The 20,668-nt window shown below is 38.7% G+C and overlaps 1 protein-coding gene across 1 annotated transcript in view; it reads right to left on the bottom strand.

Annotated features, from left to right (window-relative positions):
- Positions 1 to 18,420, bottom strand: part of LOC135470797 (protein patched homolog 1-like) — a 61,289-nt gene extending 42,869 nt beyond the window's left edge. The window contains exons 1-2 of the mRNA XM_064749840.1: positions 18,097 to 18,420; positions 17,135 to 17,327 (exon numbers count right to left, since the gene is read on the bottom strand). Coding sequence (XP_064605910.1) covers positions 17,135 to 17,327; positions 18,097 to 18,201 — 298 coding nt within the window. The 5' untranslated portion in view covers positions 18,202 to 18,420. The remainder of the gene's footprint in view (positions 1 to 17,134; positions 17,328 to 18,096) is intronic.
- Positions 18,421 to 20,668: the final 2,248 nt, after the last annotated feature.

Here is a 20,668-nt window from a genome sequence, read left to right as displayed (position 1 = left end):
TCTTCAAGATCAAATAAAAAGGTGCAGAAATCTGTGAAAGTTGGTCTTTTACATGTGAAAGCATTTAATAAACTGGGTTTGCTGAAGTATACTATTATTATTTCCTATCATAAAACAACATACATCATGTATGTACGATCTTTATAAAATACTGAGACACCAAGCGTACAAATATTATAATTAGAGGTGTAAAGGACCAGTGCTTGGAGTATCGAGTGAAGAAAACAATTGGTATTCATGACAGATGTACAAATACTGCCAAGAAGAGGCAGCAAAACTGTTGAATTATTAGAATTATTGATATTAACCAACTAATAATTGGTTAAATGTCAATAATTTTGATAAATTACTGTTATACTTGTTGGTGTTAAGTCACCAAATAAGTAGTTCAATCTAAAAATCATGAACAAGTAAAAACATCATCTATTGCAAAGAAAGATGCTTCTATGTGTAAGTGAAGTAGCCGTACAAAATAAGTTTTCCAAAGGTTACAAAATGAGAGATACAGTTTATTATCAATATTAATGGATGGGAGGCTAGTTGATTTCAGAGTAACGTGTAGACCCTTCAACACAGAAGCAGGAGTAAACGAAGATGTGTGAAACAAGTGTGTTTTAGTACATTAACGTGAGATGACCAAAATATAAACGCAACTTAAAACGAAAGGAGATGATTATCAGTAGAACTAGAGTGCATGTTATGTGCGTCTGAGAAAGTGGATGACTACTGAGGGTTGGACATAGGTGTATACAGCGTATGTTCAGCTCCCCCAGGCATGCCTCAGCCTAACCTGCTATAGGCCATCCTAGCCACAGAATGTACCTGTCTAGAGCCCTGTGGTTTAGTGCTTGCTAGCTGGGTGGTCTTGCCTGCCATTACCTGTCCCCGCTGCGCGGAGCTTCAATAGCATGCAGATCTCGTTTATTTACCTGCCTGGAGGAACAGAATCCTACCTGCAGACCTTAAGACTGAGTGGTGGCCCAGGCTACGGCTCTTGGCTTTACTGGGGTTAAGAATGAGTGGGGGAGGGGGTGGGATAATGAAGGCAGACCAGTCATTCATAACCTACACCTGTGAGGGACAGTCGGTAAATCCTTGTTTGCGACATGCGCCCCAATATACATAATCTACAGTTTGCACACAATTATCTCACAAATAGTCCGCATTCAACTTCGCCATAAGCCGATACTTAGAATTCTCGCCAGGAGTGAATCTGAGCAAACCTTCATGTTGTTTGAAAATTTTATTTCAATAAATGTCGCGACTGAGAAGGATAAAAAAGCAACCACAATCCTGAGCGACATACAACTTTGTTCACAAAGACATTGGCATTCTGGTAAACATTCGGAGCAATGGATATGGTTAATTTATGTATAGGGGAGAAAGGGAGATTGGCCAACAGTAAGAGTTAACAGGTGGTATTTCTCTCAGTTTGTTTAATGCGTCTAAAGCATCAATCCAAACTTTCTTTTTACCACATTTTCGCAAAAAAAAAAAAAAAAAATCTACTCTAAAATCAAAGTAAAGGGAAGGTAAAGGAAGTGTATGGTTTGTTATCTCAACAGCCTGTTTGCTCTGTCTTACGCAGGCACTCATACACAGCACAGCAGAGCGTAAGCCCTCTAATGACTAGCCCAAGCACCTGAGCCTTCAAACGAACCGCAGGTAAATGATAAATGTACCTATGTCAGGCAGATTTCAAGGTGCCAAGTCACCCCTTCTTTTTTCATCTGCTCTTTTCAGGTGGTAGAGAGCTGAAGAGAATGGCATTCCACGTTAAGTATATGAAAGAAGCCACAGAACACCGGAGAGGATTGACTTCTCCATCTACAAGTACATACACTGCAGGCCAGAAGAAACCACACAACCAGGTCACGGGCTACAGGCTGAGAGAGAAAAAAACAGCCAAAGCAAAAAAAAAAAAAAAAAGAACTGTCACCTATCTTTGTCCCCTGAGTAATCTGGCAACAAGGGCTAGTGAAGTTATACGCAGGCACAATTGATAGGCAGTGTAAGGTGGGCTTTGTGCGAGTGACAGTTGTGGAACTCCATTAGCTCCCAATGATATCCCCATCCACATGGGACACTCTTCACAGAAAAATGATATCTAATTCAATTATAGGTAAAAAGACAGTTTAGTTAAGAGATGGCTCAAAACACTAGACAGATTATTATGGGTAAAGAATGACTGGCTCTAGCAAGAACTATTGTATGCCTATATATATATATATATATATATACATATTTACATTTGAAGAAATAGAGAAAGATCCCCTGGTGAGGAGAATTTACACAGGAAAAAAAAATAATAACACACCTTCTCAACTTTCTAAATTCTGTATTATTCCAACTAATGTGAAGGTTGAAACTGCAGTTGGAATATAACAGAATGTAGAAAGTTGAGAAGGCATTTTATTATTTTTTTCCTACATATATAGGAAAAAAAATAATGTAGAAAGTTGAGATGGCGTTTTATTATTTTTTTTCCTATATATATATATATATATATATATATATATATATATAAAGGTATTTATAAATGTAAAGATATTTATAAATATCTTAAATTATGCATACTTGTAATTAATATGCTTTTTCATACACATCTGTAGCACTTTACCAACAAAGACAGAAATGTGCAGTGTTACTTCAAATTTGGGGCAAATTTTCATAACCTTCTGTCACAGGCAATTTCAGATGCAGCTAAATAACGAAATGTCCCATTTTCTTGGTTTTCTCATTTGTCCTAACATACTGATGTATACAATTTATGTAAGCGTAAAAAAAAAACATCATGAACAATATGTTGACCACACAACAATTTTTGGTTTTAAACCGAACAGTTTGAATTATTATTATAATTTTTTATTACTAATTTCATTATATTTAATTGCTAAAATCAGGAAAAAATTATGTGACGTTAACGTTAGTGTTTTATTCAAACTGGGTATAACTTCCTCCGTACATAAACATGATTTATATAAGCTTCAAATTTGGCAGTTTTTCATCTGCTACTTGTATACTCAATAGTAAAATTCATGAAAAATCCTTACGATGACTGATTAATTGGCGTTGAATTCTGTACTCCAGAATTTTTGACTGTGATCAGGTTTATGGGTCAAAGAAATCAAAGCAACTCCAAAAATAATCCAACACGATTCCTCATATTTGCAGTCGCATTATTGGCAAGGTTGACTGTTAGATATGCACTCTGAGACGGCAGTTATGTGACGCATCAATTCAACTGATGCTTTTAGCGATATACAAAAAACATTTCACGTATACCATAACCACAGCGTTTACGGTTAGATGACGATCAAACCACACTATCTCACAACTTAGTTGACAGATCATCTTTTAGACAGTTGGCACAGACGGCAGTCTGGCACTTTGTGAGAAAGCTGCCAAAAGTGAGAGTTTGGAGAAATAGTGGAAAAAAAAAAAATAATAATAATAGGGCAAGCAAGAAATGCACTGCTTAATGCAAGACTATACAACACAAAGACACAAGTTTGTTGTTCATTGTAAAAAAGCATACAGGTAACTAGAAGTTTGAAATACAGTGTGAGCGCCAAGCGTGTTGGTTGGCGCCAGGCGAGGCGCAAATTCATAGCGAATTCTTCAGGTGTATGATTGCCAGATAGACTCCTTACAAGGGACTCACACCATCAATTTATACTGATCTTTCTCCTATAGTCGCCTGAATGGCAATCCTTGTACACCCTGGTACTTGTTGGTAGCTTTCCCCCTATTGAGTGCAGCCAAGTTGGCTCAGAGAAGCAATGAGGTAGAGAGAGAACACAGCTACAAACCCCTCCGACTTCATAACTGAATCTCATAAATATTAATAGCAGACAAGTGACAGTCCTGGGTCATACTCTATTGATGACTACCCCTCAAAACTTGAAGTGAACCTCATCAAATACAACTCTCAACTTGAAAAGAAAGAATAAATCAGGACATAACAATAATAGGCCTATTTCAAGAGCTGACATAAATTTTGCCCACTAAGCTGTCTGACAGTATAGTGACAGCTCTGTGTCATCCACTATAAGTCAAGTACATCATTGTGAGCAGAGAACTTGGTCATACTTTACTCGACTGAAAAATTGAAAATTTATCGAGCAGTAACAATTTTCAATCTTTATGTGCAGTTTGAAAGTCCTATATTTGAAAATGCTTTTTAAAGGTAACAAAGCGGGGGTGGGGGTGTGTGTTCATATTGCCCATCTTCACATGCAACAAAAATTCTACATTTGCCAATTCTTGAAAACCAGAAAACCTGGTGATCAATTTGCTGAACAATAAAATGATGTCCACAACAACATAAACAGCTTGACTTTAACCCCTGCTTTATTATAATATAAATACATTGGGGCAGAAATTAACAAGTACTCCACACAATCAGAGGTATCAGACTTGCTTGGAAGACTTAACCGTAACGGCAAAGTAAAAAAAAAAGTCTGCCAGAGAGAATTAAGTTGCGACACTGGAGCTTGCAAAGGGCTGACCTCACATTCCAGGTTTAGGAACGGAGGACTGTGCGGTGAATGGAAGCCTGCCAGCAAACCCACAGGCATTGTTCCCTGACATAATCCTGGCCCAGTAATACCCCTGTGCCTTCATTGAGCAGTGCTGACCCAGGACGATCCAACGCATGACACCAACCATACACAGCTATCTCAAGTGGCCCTCTTAACTGCTACCCACCCTCACTCCTTAACTATTGCCACAGGTACATTATGCCCACTTACCAGGGGAAAAGCTTCTTCAGATATTACATCACAAGAGAAAGGTAACCAACATAAAGTTATAAAATGCTTTGTTTTGATTCACACCAAAGATGCTTCATTTGATGTTAAATGACAAGACATAAGAAATGCAAGACACAAGAAAGTTTCAAATTCTGTAAAAATTCCACTATATTTTCTAGGATCTTAAAAATGCTAACGACCATTGTTTAACTGTGTGCAAGTGGTCAAGGTTCTGTGTTTTGTTAATTTGGCATATTTTATTGATTTATTTGATTGGTCTTAAACAGATGTGCTCAGGGAATGTGAGCACTCAGAGAATTAAACCACTGACCTTTGGTAAGATAATGATCAACCAGATGAAAAATACATAATGTTCAAGACAATGATAGATCACCAATGACCTAGAAGTTTTTCGTTTGATAGACCTTTAGCAGTTATTATTATAGCTAGACACTCTGTCATGACCCTGACATATGATAAGTCTCGAAGGGTGCACTACTATAACTGATCAATTTGGGCGAGGTGTGGGGGTGATGTGAGGGTAGAGGCCTTGAGATCAGAATCCTGTGGGTGGGCTCGGCTGATCATAAGCTGGTTATAAGGATCCACAGACTGGGGGTAATCAGAGGGGAGCAAAACACCAGGATCATCTGTTGTGTGTTGAGCGGCCTCTTAGCTATTGGAGATCACAGAGCCTGCCAGATAACAACTCTACATCTCTGGAATTCAGCTTTTTGATTGAATTCCCTGTTGGTTTGATAACTCTCTTGGGGTACTAGCTGAGGAGGTATTGCATGGGTACAGGGAGCTGGGGGAGGAGGGGTATATATACATATGGTATGTTTACTGCATGGTGAAGCTCTAGTGATGTAAGGAGGCTTGCTGGATAGATTGGGGACTCTGGCAAGAGTAAACCTTCAGGCTCACCATTCCTCCAACCAGGCCTGGGCAAATAAACACAACTGCAACCCTATATAGTCAACTGTTTACAGCTTGTTAAGTCAGTATATACAGGGCTGGGAGATGACTTAAACAAGCCCAGAAGGATTGAGAAATTTTCCTCCTGGGCTCAGGATTTGGTCTACACCAGTTGTTTAGGCATGTGGTATTAGAGCAAACCTTGTAGAAAAGCCTGGAAAAAATTGAGCACAGCGGAACTGAACAAAGCGAGAAGGAAACTCTTGAGAAAATTGTTTAAATATCTCAGATACCATTCTCACCTTTGATAAACCACAGAGATCTTGGCCTTCCGTTTAATTAAATCGAAGAAAACGTAAACAAGGTGAATCGATTACGTTTGAAAAAACAAGATGGCTGCTGTCTATGGGTTGGGAAGGAAGGGGTATGGAAAGAAGGTTATGAGTCTAGGGGGAGTGATGGATGGAACTCCCAATGAGAGGGCAAAATTGGGACCCCGAGGAGATTCCAGGCCTCACCCCACAGCTGCTGGCAGTAAGCAATAAGTTCCCACCACTGCAGTAGTGCAGAAAGCCCATGGAATTGGACTGGTGTGTCCAAGCATTGGCCTATAGTGAACAATTATGAGCAATGTTTCTACAAGCTCAATGGCACAATTTTTAACTAAGTAATGATGTTTTTCAATGGAGGAACAGAGAAACTTAGTGTTTATTTCCAAATTCCAATGAAAATCTCAAATGCAGCAATGAACCAAGTGATCTTGTGCAGTTTACTATCCATACAAAATGTACCATATATACTATCAAGATAAAATGCTCTAATGAACAAAGTATCTAAATTTGCGAATTTTACTCTATTGCCTGGTACATTTTATAGTACACAACGTAGACTTAAACCAGGCGCGCTCTGTACAATGTAGGCCCAAATAAATGACAAAGGTATTACTTTTACAATGTTAACATTCAATTACTCAAAAACTTACATAGTTGTTGAACACGACAAACAGATGAAAACTAGCTGTGATATATATAATATATAGGAATGTAAATATGACACTAAAAACCTGAAGATTAAGTCTTACGTGTAGATTTAGTACAACTTTCACATATCATTAATCATACGTATATATTTGTATACTGTAATCATACATTCTCTTTATCCATCCATCCATGCATGAGGACGGGTCCTACATTTTTATCATGCACAGCTATGACACATAACAAAGCCCGAGTAATAATTGAAAATAATTAGCTAAGCAGCTTTTAAATAATTTATTCCGTTATTCTAGAGCTGGGCCCTGTATTCACCCGCATCTGAACTCAGACAACTGGCTTAATTACAGGTGCAAATCTATGAATATTCCTCAGGTGTGCTAGTGGAGCAGGACTAGAGGTTTGCCATGGCGCACCACCTCAGCCTTAATTGCTACTTAACAGAGGTAGATACCACACACTGTCATGCCATGCTGAGCCTCTCCCAATAACCCTTTCTTCCTCGCATTACAAAAGCTTTTCTTTGACATTCTCTGCATAACTTCCCCCAACTAGACCGCCCATCATTTCCCCACCCCTAGCTAAGATCAGGCACTGGGATCATTAAGCAGACCAGCCTTTTAGGCAGACACACTGTTGCCCTTACCTTAGAAACTGTTTAGTGTGCCAAAAATGTGATTCAGGTGTAAACTATCTATCGTCAGTAATATAGGGGTAAGAATAGGGCACCTGTATGAATGTTTAAGTGTGTCCTTATGTTTCTATGTAAACATGTTCCTATATAAACATGTAAACATGTTTCTATGTAAATATGAGAGGAAAATCATTTTTCATGCATTTTTTAAATATAAAGTGTCTGTACACTTTCATATAAAACATCTTCATCACTTATGTGTCTGTACACTTCATTTAAAACATCATCATCACTTAAGTGTCTGTACACTTTCATATAAAATCACATCACTTATGTGTCTGTATACTTTCATATAAATCATCATCACTTAAGTGTGTACACTTTCATATAAAATCTCATCATCACTTAAGTGTCTTGCAATTTCATATAAAATCACATCATCACTTATGTGTCTGTACACTTTCATATAATACATCATCACTTAAGTGTCTGTGCAATTTCATATAAAATCACATCATCACTTAAGTGTCTGTACACTTTCATATAAAATCATAGTCAGCTGGTCTATTTTTATACATTATACATATACATTTATACATTTTATACATTATTAGAATGCTTTGAAGTTTCTCTGAAAAGGAGGCAAAAAAACTGAATGAAAGACTATGGTTTGTTACCACTTTGGCAATATTGCTGCCACATTGTTGTCATAACATAAATCAAAGCAAAACAGCACCAAAAGTTAAATGAAATCAGAAAATTGCAACCTTTTCATCTTAAAACCGAGTGTAATAATGAATCATGGCCTTGCATTTCTTTCACATAGACATATCTTTCACACAGACATATCTTTCACATAGACAAATCTTTCAGATCATTTGCATAAGCTGTATTTATCTAGTAGATGAAAGTTTATCATGTTCAGCCATGTTTAAAGATAAAGCTGTATGGGCAAAATAAGACCAAGGAACACAAACTAATTTCAGAGATTACAAGCCAATTCATCTGGATAAAAATTGCTAATCACTCCCCAATATCATTTTCTGGACATTTCCCCAAGCTTTGATTAGTCCACCTCTGATAAAAATGTGATTTAATTGAGATAAGACAAATACACTTTACATTTCAATTTCAAAATGCTTGGGTTAAATCCTTTCCGTGTATCATGTGACAAAATTAAGGGAATTTATTTTAATGTTAGTCCAGGTGATGCACATGACTGTCGAAGGTGACAGCTTGATTACAGGTGTTCACTCTGTTCAGGTAAGTGATCTTTTATTGTGTCAAGGTGTGTGGTTCAACTGGTTTCCATTTAGCTGAACATTTATAACACCTTTTTTGCATAATGTTCTTCTATTTTTGACTTTCTAATTCAAAAAATCTATTAATAGAGCATATTCAGGTTTTGGAGTAATCACCTTCCATTCAGTTAACTGTGTATTGAACTCTTAGGAATACACATCATTTTCCCCACTCACACACGTCCAAATTTATTTATTTATTTTTTTTGATTGGTGTTTTACACAGTACTCAAGAATATTTCACTTGTACGACGGTGACCAGCATTATGGTGGGAAGAAACTGGGCTGAACCCGGGGGAAACCCACGACCATTCGCAGGCTGCTGGCAGATCATGTGCAAATTGAAATTACTTTTGGAAAACACAATGTTTATGAGTCATAAACTAATTTACCTAAGAAAATTAGCCATAAAATTCAATTGACAGCTTTCTCATTTTTATTTTAAGTCAAATGTAAACCTTTAAAACTTTAGACAAAAAACATAAATTTAATTTGCAACATTTCCCATCCATGAATTCCTAAGTTTTATATAAACCTCAACTAAAAAATCAAAAGTCTGAAATACTCGATGTGAGTGAGCGAGTGAGTGATTGGGGTTTAACGTCGCAAATACTTGATGTAAGTTTCTCCCTGCCTCTTTTAAAAGGGTGGTAAACAAGGATGCGAACTTGACAAATGAACTGAGGCTTAGTTAAAACTATAAGACAGAAAGCAGTGGTTTATCCTCGACTTACACATTACTCATTGGACAACAGGTGGAATTTCAGTATGTTTACATTTTCTCATCTAAGTCAATTTTTTTCAGCTCAGCTCTAGAGATGCACCTAAAAGCCTCAGTGTTGGTAGGACTAGTGTGGCTTTGTGTACCCGCTTTGTGCGCGCCTCATTATCATATATCAAAGAGAGCCGGAGTGACCAGTCAACTGACATGTCAGTACTATGTCAAAGTTTACCCTCCAATCCCATTTACATAGAGGGCAGCCCTTTGGCCTGGCTGAGAACTCTTAATGTAGCTGGGACCACACGGAAATCTGGAATTAATAAGGGAGCTGTGTGTATAAATGGAGTAGTTTGTGCCATATCTTTGCCCAGAGACCCTAGGTTCATGTGCCACAGGGGCAAGTTAAGTATAAGACATCAGCTACACAGCTATTCTCTACAGCTCAATACACACAAGATCATTTTTCCATTTTCAGCAAACATCACCTGGTCCATCCCAGCGTTACAAAAAAACAGCAAAATTCAGTTCTATACACATGTATGATAACAGTACTCCTCTATGAATCTATTTCTATATCATACATGTCTATATAATTTAACATTACACAAGTGGTGAAAATAATCACTAACCTAATTTATATGCGAAATGTTTATATAAGCTCCAAAAAGAGATACACTTGGCGATACATAATCATCTTTCTGCCAAACCTATTCAAATGAGTAAACAATTTAACACAAACTAATTAGTTCTGACATAACAAAGTGCCACCACAGAATGGGAATCAGGATTTCTGCCTTGTTTTTGTGTACTTGACACACGTCATGACGTACAAAATCTGGGGACAGCACGTGGAAAAAAGTTTTCTAGCCTACAAATTACATGAACAACACACTTGTCTCGGTGACAAATGCGTTGTTTTCTTCTGATGAAACCCAAGCATGATTGCAGGTGCAAATAATTTATGCATTAAGGCAACAAAAAAAAAAAAAAGGACATACAATCGACCTCCTAATTAATGTGTTATTATCAACCATTCAACTCCTGGTTTGTCAAACGCTCCAGACAAAAGCGCAGGCTGGCGACCGGGTGGTCCTCAGGCGATTAAGCCCTACAGCCGGAAAGTACGGGCTTCTTACATACTATTACCTTTCTCCTTCATCTTTCAAATACAACCAAACCTTTACTTAACTACATGGGCTGTACGTGCAGAAGTCACAGTATGCACAACTTAAAGGTGACGTGAACTGAATAGCAATTCATCCTGTGCCCTTTAAACTTGATTTTAAATTGGGTCAATTAAGTGAAGAAACGATTACCCATAATGCTTTGTTGGAAGGCATTATGCGGCAACATTTCAGCTCAACCTCGTATCTTGCTCGATTTAAGGAATTCACAATATTCGAATTCTTATTTTTATTCGATTTTTAAACAAGTCATTATTCAGGTTCAAACCCTTGCAATATGGGATTCTAGATGTGCCAGACAGGTCACATGACTGAACAGATCATCAAGTCCGATCAAAATATCAAAAATGCCTCTTACATCTGTAGTTAACTTTGGGCAAGACATGAGACGGCCAAAAGGGTCAACACTAAACACCGGAAGAAAGTTGTTGTTTTGTTCATAAGTGTTGATGGCATAAATGTTATTAAGCTTTTGTTTTGTCTGATGAATTTTTAAAGTTTGGCAAGGGCATGTATCACACTACAGTATACTGCAATTTAGGAGCGTCAGACGTGCAGAAAACAACATGTTTCGTAGTTCTTGCTGTACAGAGTGTCGACATCAGCCGTGGTTATATTAGCGTAGATCTACAAGATGGAGATAAAGGATGGATTTGGAGTTCACCAATTTATGGCTACTTGCATTTACTCATCGATCAGTAGATCTAACGTTTGATTCACTCACAGGAGGCACAAACTTGCACCTGTCACATCGGGAATTTGAATGCATTCGAGTCAGCAATTTCCCTTTTGAATATACACGTACAAATATGGTCGACTAAACCAACAAATTTCTAATTTACGCCAACAAACCTGTCAGATCACAGTGAGTGAGCGAGCGAGTGCTTGGGGTTTAACGTCATGCTCAACAATTTTTCCGCCATATGACGATGGAGTCCTTAGAGTGTATGTAATGTACCTCCTTGTGGCAGGACGGATTTCCATCGCTCTTTTATCTAGTGCTGCTTCACTTACCGAAGGCAAGTAAGTCGCCCCACCCGAGCCATTATAATGACATGGGTCAACCAGTCGTTGCACTATCCCCTTCATACTGAACTGTCAGATCAGATGAAGCCACCCTTAATGGAGCTGGCTTAGTTTAGGTCACCTTTTTGAATTGTCTTGGTCGGACCCAAACTGGCATTTAAGCCACCTGTTTTTACTCCTGTGACGCTGGTTATCCAGAGTATGGCCAAGATGCCTGCTGCTCTCTTCGTCTTGTGTAAGAAAAGTAATCACTGGCAGACTTAAACCTTTTTAATTCATTATGTTTTCAGAAACCTTAGAGCTCTCCTTGCTTGGATTTCTTCTTTAACGGACAGAAAAATGTGTGCTCACCAATAAATTTATGTATTTAATTGCTGTTTAAAAAAAACTTTTAAAAAAAGAACTTTTCACAGAATTTGATGATAGTTAAAGGTTTATGGGTGGGGAAAGCTGAACTCCTTTGGGAACAACTGCCGGATTTGGGATTTATCCTGCTTTCTGAAAAAATCTGCCTTAGACAGGTAAGCATCTCGCCTTCACAACTCAGGTATGATGTCACACTTCATTGGATAGGTTAATTACACTTTTACAGGTAAGTAACCTGAAGAATTAGGGTATCATCTGAACACTGGTTGTCTCGGGTGACAGACACAATAGATCAGCCGATCCAAACCATTATGCCTAACATTTCAAAGGCTTCGTTGTACAAAACAAGCTGCCTAACAAGTCGACCTGCAGGCTACGACTCACTTAGTAGGAACGCCATCCTTCAAAAACCTCTAACCAGAACTATATTTCTTGGCGACCTTAATTAACTCTCCATGCAGTATAGCTACAGTCAGGGTGGTCTACATTTCTTACAAGCTATGTTTTATACCCACTGCATGCCACTATGATTGTAGGAGCACGACCAGCCTTAACTTTCATTCTAATAGGTTTAGGTATATGACTGCGTATGCTGGTAGCCCTGTGCAATGACTGAACTCTTGCTGACTAGGCTATGGGTTTGTCAGGTGTCTTAGGAGATGTGCAGTTTCTCTCTGGTCTCAACCAGGTTACTCCACTAATGCGAACCAAACTGCCAATCTTTAATGGTAATATTCTTGAATCAAAGAAATTGTCATAAACCAATAAAATAAACAATTTAAATGAAAACAAAAGAACAAAACAACTTGTGAAAACTGACAAATGAAACCAGTCACTCATGAACCTAACCATTCTTCTGTCAAATGAAAACTGTGATCAAGAAAATTTTCTTCACCCGTAATGTGCAAAAAAAAAAAAAAAAAAAAAAAAAAACATTATCTAGTTTAATTAATTTTCTTAATTGGCATGCTTTGTCCACTGCTGTGTGCTTGTGGGGTCTTCTTTGTCATGCTTTTAGTTAATTGGTCACAGTTTTTGGGCTGGAGGTATTTCACTTTTGATTTCATCTTCGACAACTTCCTCGGGTTTGGTGTCATTATGATTTAGCTCACACTGAAATATGACAAAGGGGTAGTTAATGTTGCCCACTTCAAAATCTTGCTTATCCCACCCACTCCAATATCCCTGTCCTGATCATACCTTTCTCCTAATCACCCTTTCTCCCCCCCCACCTCCCGAAACCTTCACCCTTCTCCATATAACAGTTTGATCTCTCTAAAGATTAGCCGAAAGCTTAAGTTAGGTAATCTGAGTCAATGATCGGTTTACAAGTACCACTCCCCGTCCACTCAACTCCAGTCTCATTCCCAACCCCCCCAGCAAACCACAAACTTCAGATCCCAAATGGGTATCAGATGACCTCAGTCTGCCATGGGGTAATATGTATAAATATGTGTTGATCTATTGTTATGGCGAGCGAAGCTCAGCTTCTGCATGACTGGCCATTTTATGGACGCCTCTGCGCTTTTGTTATCCCCTTTTGGTGCATGAAACAGGATGACAGTAACCCACAGTACAGAGTCTACCTGTTCAATAGGATCATCGCTAGATCCATAGAGTCACTGAACAAAAGTTGACAAAGGCTGGAGAACAGGGGACAGCCTTGGGGGTCAGCCCAACATGATATCGCTAACATAAAGGACCTGTTTCATTCTGTGACCAGGATACAAGGCCCTGGAGAAAACAGGCAGGCTGACAATGCTGGAGAATCAGGGTGACAGAATCCCTGTGGCTCCTGTGACAAATTATTACATCCTCGTCAATAACACTGTGCCCTGTACCTGTCGATGGTGCTCTTAACCCCCTGGTCCGACTACCTGATTACTTCTCCGCTGTAGCTCCTTCAACCTTTTAGCGTATGTATTGGATCCATTTTGCTTAAATCCGATGTTTACATCTTATCCATCTCAACATGCCCAGGTTAACTAACTCACGCTCCACTAACTCGTCCAGCTAGACTCAATATAGACCAATTCCTCCAGCCAAATTCAATCCCCAATAACTCCTACAGCTTAATTCACAATCAACGAACTCCTTCGGCCAAATTCACCATTCACTAATTCCTACAGCCAAATCCACCATTCACTAATTCCTACAGCCAAATCCACCATTCACTAATTCCTACAGCCAAATTCACCATTCACTAATTCCTTCAGCCAAATTAACCATTCACCAATTCCTACAGCCAAATTCACCATTCACTAATTCCTTCAGCCAAATTAACCATTCACTAATTCCTACAGCCAAATTCACCATTCACTAATTCCTTCAGCCAAATTCACCATTCACTAATTCCTACAGCCAAATTCAATGCCCACTAACTCCTCCAAATAAATTCACTTCAGCCAAAAACTCCCTTCCCACAAACTCCTTCTGCCAAACTCATTATTCATTATTTCCTACAGCCAAATTCAATGCCCACTAACCCCTCCAGCTAAATTCACTCTCACTCTCCACCCACACTCTTTACCTTCAACCCTCTAAATTTGAATACAGTATTACATAGTTCAGTCAGGGCATACTAATTTATCTTTTCAGATAAAAACTGTAACCTGATTTGGAAATTCTGCAAACAAGAAAAAAATGTTTGTATGATGGAACTAAAAAGCGTTTCTGGGTTAGGGCCATTTTATAATGATGGATACTGAACGCATTGACATGATGATTAATATATCACAGCTAATGAAGCTGTGCTTCAAAATCTTGAAAGACAATGTATACAGCTTATTTGCAACAAATTGCATTTCTGCAAGTACAATGTTCCTTGCTAACTACATTTAACAACAAGTTTAAAAAGAGTGGTTGATGTACATATGTAGAAAATGAAAACAAATATGTGAACAAATGTCTACATACAATACAATTTGATTTCCCAACCTTTTTGTATATGAAAGAGCAACTTTAAGTGCAATTTATGCATGTTTTTAATTTAATTTTGGAGACAAAACTACATTGGTTGGATTGCCTAATTTCAGGGCTTCACAAAAAGTATAATTGTATCAGTCTACACAGAATAATGCCTTCAGATGTTGCTTAAATAAACACTTTGCAAACATGTAAAAGGTTGAAGAATTACAGTACATGGCATTCAAAGACAACAATATATAACTAAGAGCTAAGTTTAAACGACCTTCAACTAAATGTTGCTTGAAGTTACCATAAATGTATATATTCAGTTTTAATCCTTCTTTCTTACAGCTAGAGATCTCAAACTGCACATTTCTACCATGCATGTCTGTCAGCCTGTCACCACATACACACTTCAGCAGCATAAACAGATCCTTGTCTTTCACTATAAAGCTAATATACCCCTGAAAGGATTTTCATTGTGGGCAAAGCAAGGACCCCTTTCATCCCATACTGGCTATAATGTTATCCTCGAACTTGATGGACTTATCTCAACATCTAAACATTACAAAACCTTATTTGGAGGAAAACAAGCTTAAGCTGTAAAGCCCAGAGCAATTGCTGCCTGGGTGATATCTTTGTAAGGTGAAAACCAGTAGCTGAAGATCTACTGATGTTATCTGCAAAGGCAATTACCTAGGATTGCCACACACCTGTAAAGACTTCTCTGGGAGACCCTGCAAAGCCACACCTCTCATTTACAAATCCCTAGCTTCTTTCAGCTACAATGGTTTCTGTATGCCATAGCTTTGGCCCTAAGGTATCACTATATACCTGATGCTATCTATCCACTGACGCAGAGTTGTACCCTGATCTCAGCTTCAAATACACATTTTAAACAGCAAACCACACAGCATGTTTCATTATACCATTAAAATAATAATAATAATAATAATAATAATAATAATAATAACTACAACCACTTTTTGGTTCTGCAAAGAATGATCACCCTAAACTCATTGTTCACTATTGTTGATCCCTTTCAACCACTACTTAGTTGCAGTAAAAGTGTCTGTTGACTGGTAATAACTATTCTTTGTAGGCTACTCTTTACATTTACAGTATAAGAAACAAAACAACAAACAAATGTATCTAGCTCCTCTCACAAAGTTCAAATAGATGGAAACCACAAAATAACTAAAGTTTGTACAAGTAATTCAATAAACAGTGTAACTTGAAAAAATTATCAATGTCAAGCAGAAGAGAAAAACTGTAAAATCATACAAAAGGTTTAACGTATATGAATTTGAAGTACAGGTAGTTTGGGCACTAAGGTACCGGTACTAGACAGAACAGTGCACAGGAACATTTTTTTTCTAAATTTGGCTTTGTTGCTTTCCCCCAGTCAGTACGTCTTATCGGTCAGTAAAAACGGCTAGTAGTAAAACTAGCCGGGCGACGCCCACGTGCTGTGTTGACCGCCAGCATCACCGCTACTGCTGGACCTCCACAAAGCTGGACGGCCGCCATGTTGGATAGCTAAGAGGAATACAGATGTATCAGTCCGTCGTTTGTGGTCTGTCATCACGTTACAGTACGAACAGCTTCGTCCAAAACAAATCTCATCACGAGACAGAATTACATGGAAACGCTGTAACACATCTCGTAAAAACTACCGCGTTGTATCTCGTGTAAAACTTGTCAAAACCACATCAACTGAACCACTTTTCTCTATACCCGTATACGAACAAATAGCAGCGTGCGTAGTTACTGCTTCAACGCAGGGGATTTCCCCAAATCCCGAGGCCACGAGAGCGAAATTATGACCATAGTTCATAGAGATAAACCTCCATGGACACTGTTATTAGGAGTAAATGTGATATTCTGGATGAACTGTAAACACTAAGTGAAGTTTACGGTCAAATGTATGAAAGTAAGGTCGCATGCAGGTCATATAAAACCACACAGTACAGCGAGAGCTAGCGTTCAAAGCGAGACAAAATCGATATCAGCCTCACTAAACTTCATAAGTTTATCTGAAGTTGTACATGCAATGCTGTTTGAATGCCTCCCGAGTGAAACATGGTGCTAGTTTGTAGGCGGATTCCAGCAAACGGCAGAAATTCCGCCTGCTTCGCAAAAATGCTTGGACCACACAAGATGGTAGTTACTAGGTCACAGGCTTACAAGATGGCGGTCGAAATCCTCTGAAGCGAGCAACGGTACCCTGCTGAACGAATTTCAAGATAGTTGTCACGGACAACGAGCAGACATTTTCAACTGCTTTTTCACTACTCTTACTGCTACAAATGAAAATAAATTTAAACTTACCTTCAACCCATAGCTCATCGACGTTTGTTTCTATTTTAGCCGTTTTTAATCCAACACAACACAAAGAAAGTAGTAGTAATCCAACGAATAAAACTTTGCCACAATGTAACTGAATAAAACATCCAATGCTGAATAAATACGTTTGTAAATGTGATCGCACCCACAGTGCGTAAATATTTCCTTTCTCTTTACCCTGCAAAAAAGAAGAAAATCACCGTTCAACTTCATATCAAAACAAAAGTCAAGTAGGCAAGGAAGTATACATAGCATGTGACATAGACTACAAGGCCCTTTAACATCCATGTAACACAGAGTCTATAAACCAAATTGGGGAATATTTAGTATTTCCAACTTTTGAAATTAAAGTAAAATTCAATACAGTTCATTATATGGTCCGAGTATAAATTATTTTACTCTATACCTAAAAAATAGCCCACATTTAGGAGACACAAACCGTCTATGCTTAACGAATTAAACGTCTTGATATCTTTTAGAGCTAAATCATAAGAAGCAATTTTGTATTTGTCAGCATCAACCTATGTCTTGTTTCAGGGAAAGAAAGCAATGTATATATATAAGCACTTGACGGCAAAACCGCACACGATGTACGGATGTGAAAGAAGGTCAAACCAGCAAGCTAACATGGGTTATAGGCAAACTAGAGAGTTTTAGAGAGACACCTACAGATCACTGAGATTTGGTGATCTTTAGACAGAGTGATAACAATCGGGGACGTTTCAAATAGCTAAGATATACGTTGAGAAAGTTGTGATAAGTAAGATTAGTGAGTTAACGCTTAGGTTCTGTCAGTAGCCCGAGTCCGTAGCCGGCCTAAGCCCTGTATGCACCTTTTAGAGGTACATACCGGGGCAAAACTTCGTCGGCGGTCGCCCGCTAACATATGAATGGGTAGTGCCCATAAAGGCGAAAACTCGGTCACCATTCGGTTCGAATCCACTTACCTTTTTGACTTGTTTGTAGGCGATTTCAGCATTCACCCAACTAGTCCTTGTCAACAAGTCTTCATCAGGGACGGTTCCCAGGGTCCGGCGAGAACCCAGGGCCATCCTGGCTATATAACACCACGGTAAAGACGTGAATGTAGGCACACCGTACTATCCACTTCACGGGAAATTCGCCATCCCAGTGTACACACCATACACACACCACAATAACCTCAACTTATCTTCACAACAACGTCAGTCTGGCCGGGTTTCACTCAACAAACTACACGGCCATGCTGTTGAGGCTGGAGAAATCCAGCTTTCCATCCTACTGTCGACATTTAAAACTCCTATTAATCGTAGTAAAACCTCCACGCGTTTACCTCGAACAAGCTCTACGGCCAAACTGCTAGTAGCGATTTGCATACTAGCTCCTCCCTCAAGTCATCCTTGACATGATTGATGGGAAACAGATCAGCGCTCTGATTGGTCAATTATAGCGCAGATTGCTCAAGTAACATCAGCTGCACATTAGTTGCCGGGCAACGGCTCACCAAAGTAGAAAGACCACCCAGACTGCGGTGGGTCGAAGAGGGAACAAATAAGATTCTTGTGCGAGTGTAATTGGGGACTCTATGGCCGGTAGCTGTACCGGTGACTGTACACCCCACTGATGTTTCTGCCATATACCCACGGGCCGGCCTTCTGCTCACGTCTACCTTTTCACGTCACGACATGGATTTTCTTTTAATATTCGACTCTTTCATTGTACAAAAAGAAGAACCACCTTTCAAAAGAAATCTCTTTGGAGAAGAAAAGACTCGTTGAGACAGAAGTAGAAAAACAGATTGACCCTTTGAAAGGAAATAAGTACTTTCAAGTGTGAGGCATAAACGAGCTCCTGTTCTGATACGTGCTGACAAAATCAGGTGTATGAACAGAAAATGGCTTTAACAGAGATCTAAGGAAGAGATAAACAAAACCTAATTAAAAGTTTTCTTATTATTTTTTTTTTAAATAAACTTGAAGAAAAAATGCCAGAAGTTGTCATCCAATCTTATATGTGCAATAAAACACGATTCCAGAGAAACTGTTTCATAGAAAGTTTTGCGTGCTCGAGTTTATAATTGAACGGCATGTCCAGAGGAATATATACGGAAACCTAATCGGGCACGAAAGAAAGAGATAAACAAAACTTGCACAGCGTGACTTCAATGAACGATGCCTGACGGGCGAGCGATCTGCTCGTGCGGGTGGGCTCGCCTTTAAAACGCCAGAAGTTTATAGCGAGGGACCGGGGATATAGGAAGGGTTTGAGTTTCACCAGATGTACTCTTCGTCGACTCGCGTTTACTGCCATGCCGGGTACGGACCCGCCTACGTCATGTATCACCAAAATAAATAGTATACCGGGACCGCTTTTGCCAGTGGCCGCGTTTATTCGTGCTCAGGAGCTTCTAGCCCGACAGGCGCTTGTAAAATCAACAAATACTCGCTGGATGAATGGTTGAGCATGGACGCTGGCAAACTTGGACTGGGACGGGCACAATGCTTTATATCTGTGCTCTTGTGGATACATGATATGTGGGGAAAGAGAGGGCAACGCGGGTGGAGGAGGGAATATCGTAGATGGTCATTGTGTACGCTCAAGTAATTTCAGAATGGGTGTTTAGTGTCTGTGAGTAAGAAGTTGCAAAATAATATTTCAATATAAGCGTATGCGTGCCTGTTTTTTTTCTGTATCAAGCATAATAAATTTTGGTCTACATGCACGTTCGGAATTTTTGGAATTAGTCCGTTATCAATGTTGGATTGATTTTTCGTAAAAAATCTCACAGACAAAATATATATTACGCTCAACTCTTCGCATAGAAACAGATTTCAATGGCGTGGCTGATTTCAGGGGGGAAAACATTCCCTGTTAACGATTCTCTGCGCCAGAAGACACACCTCTTGCATCGTTGAAAGCCAGATTATACAAGTTGAACTTTGCATTTAACACTTGTGCATATTTTAATTTATTTGTAGCCCCTCTGTATCCATGCAACTGCATTTATATAATAGATTCATGAATATACGACTGCCTATAAACAGGTGCTTCTTAAATCTCCTGTTGGTGGAAGACGTCAGCGTTTATGTGATTTGAAATTTTACTATTATCCGGGATAACTTTTTTGTCGACGCTTTTGTTTTCTTACATAAGAATTCTCTTATAATGCACATGTCTGTACCCATGTATCTATCACTGTTTTTTTTTTTTTTTCCTTAAAATTCAGTAGGTATGTATGATTTGCGACGCATACAAATATTTCAATTTGTGTTCCATATTTGATATTTTGAGGTATATCTAGAGCCCCTTGGCCATATATTGTAACTTAGTATAAACATACACGTCATATTATACGCAGTACGCATTTTATGTCGTCTTATACGGTATATTCAATATGGTATTCTATGTTCATGTAATAACATGTTTCTTCAGTCCGTCATGTCGTTTGGCCTTAATTTAATCAATCTGATCGTAAGAGTTATATATGATTGTATTGTACGCCCGCGCTTAATAGATCAATAGAAAAATGTTCACAATATC

The sequence above is a fragment of the Liolophura sinensis genome, chromosome 7 (assembly GCF_032854445.1).
Source record: "Liolophura sinensis isolate JHLJ2023 chromosome 7, CUHK_Ljap_v2, whole genome shotgun sequence".
Taxonomy (NCBI): Eukaryota; Metazoa; Mollusca; class Polyplacophora; order Chitonida; family Chitonidae; genus Liolophura; species Liolophura sinensis.
Note: the sequence above shows the minus strand (reverse complement) of the source record. Positions and strands in the feature narration are given on the sequence as shown.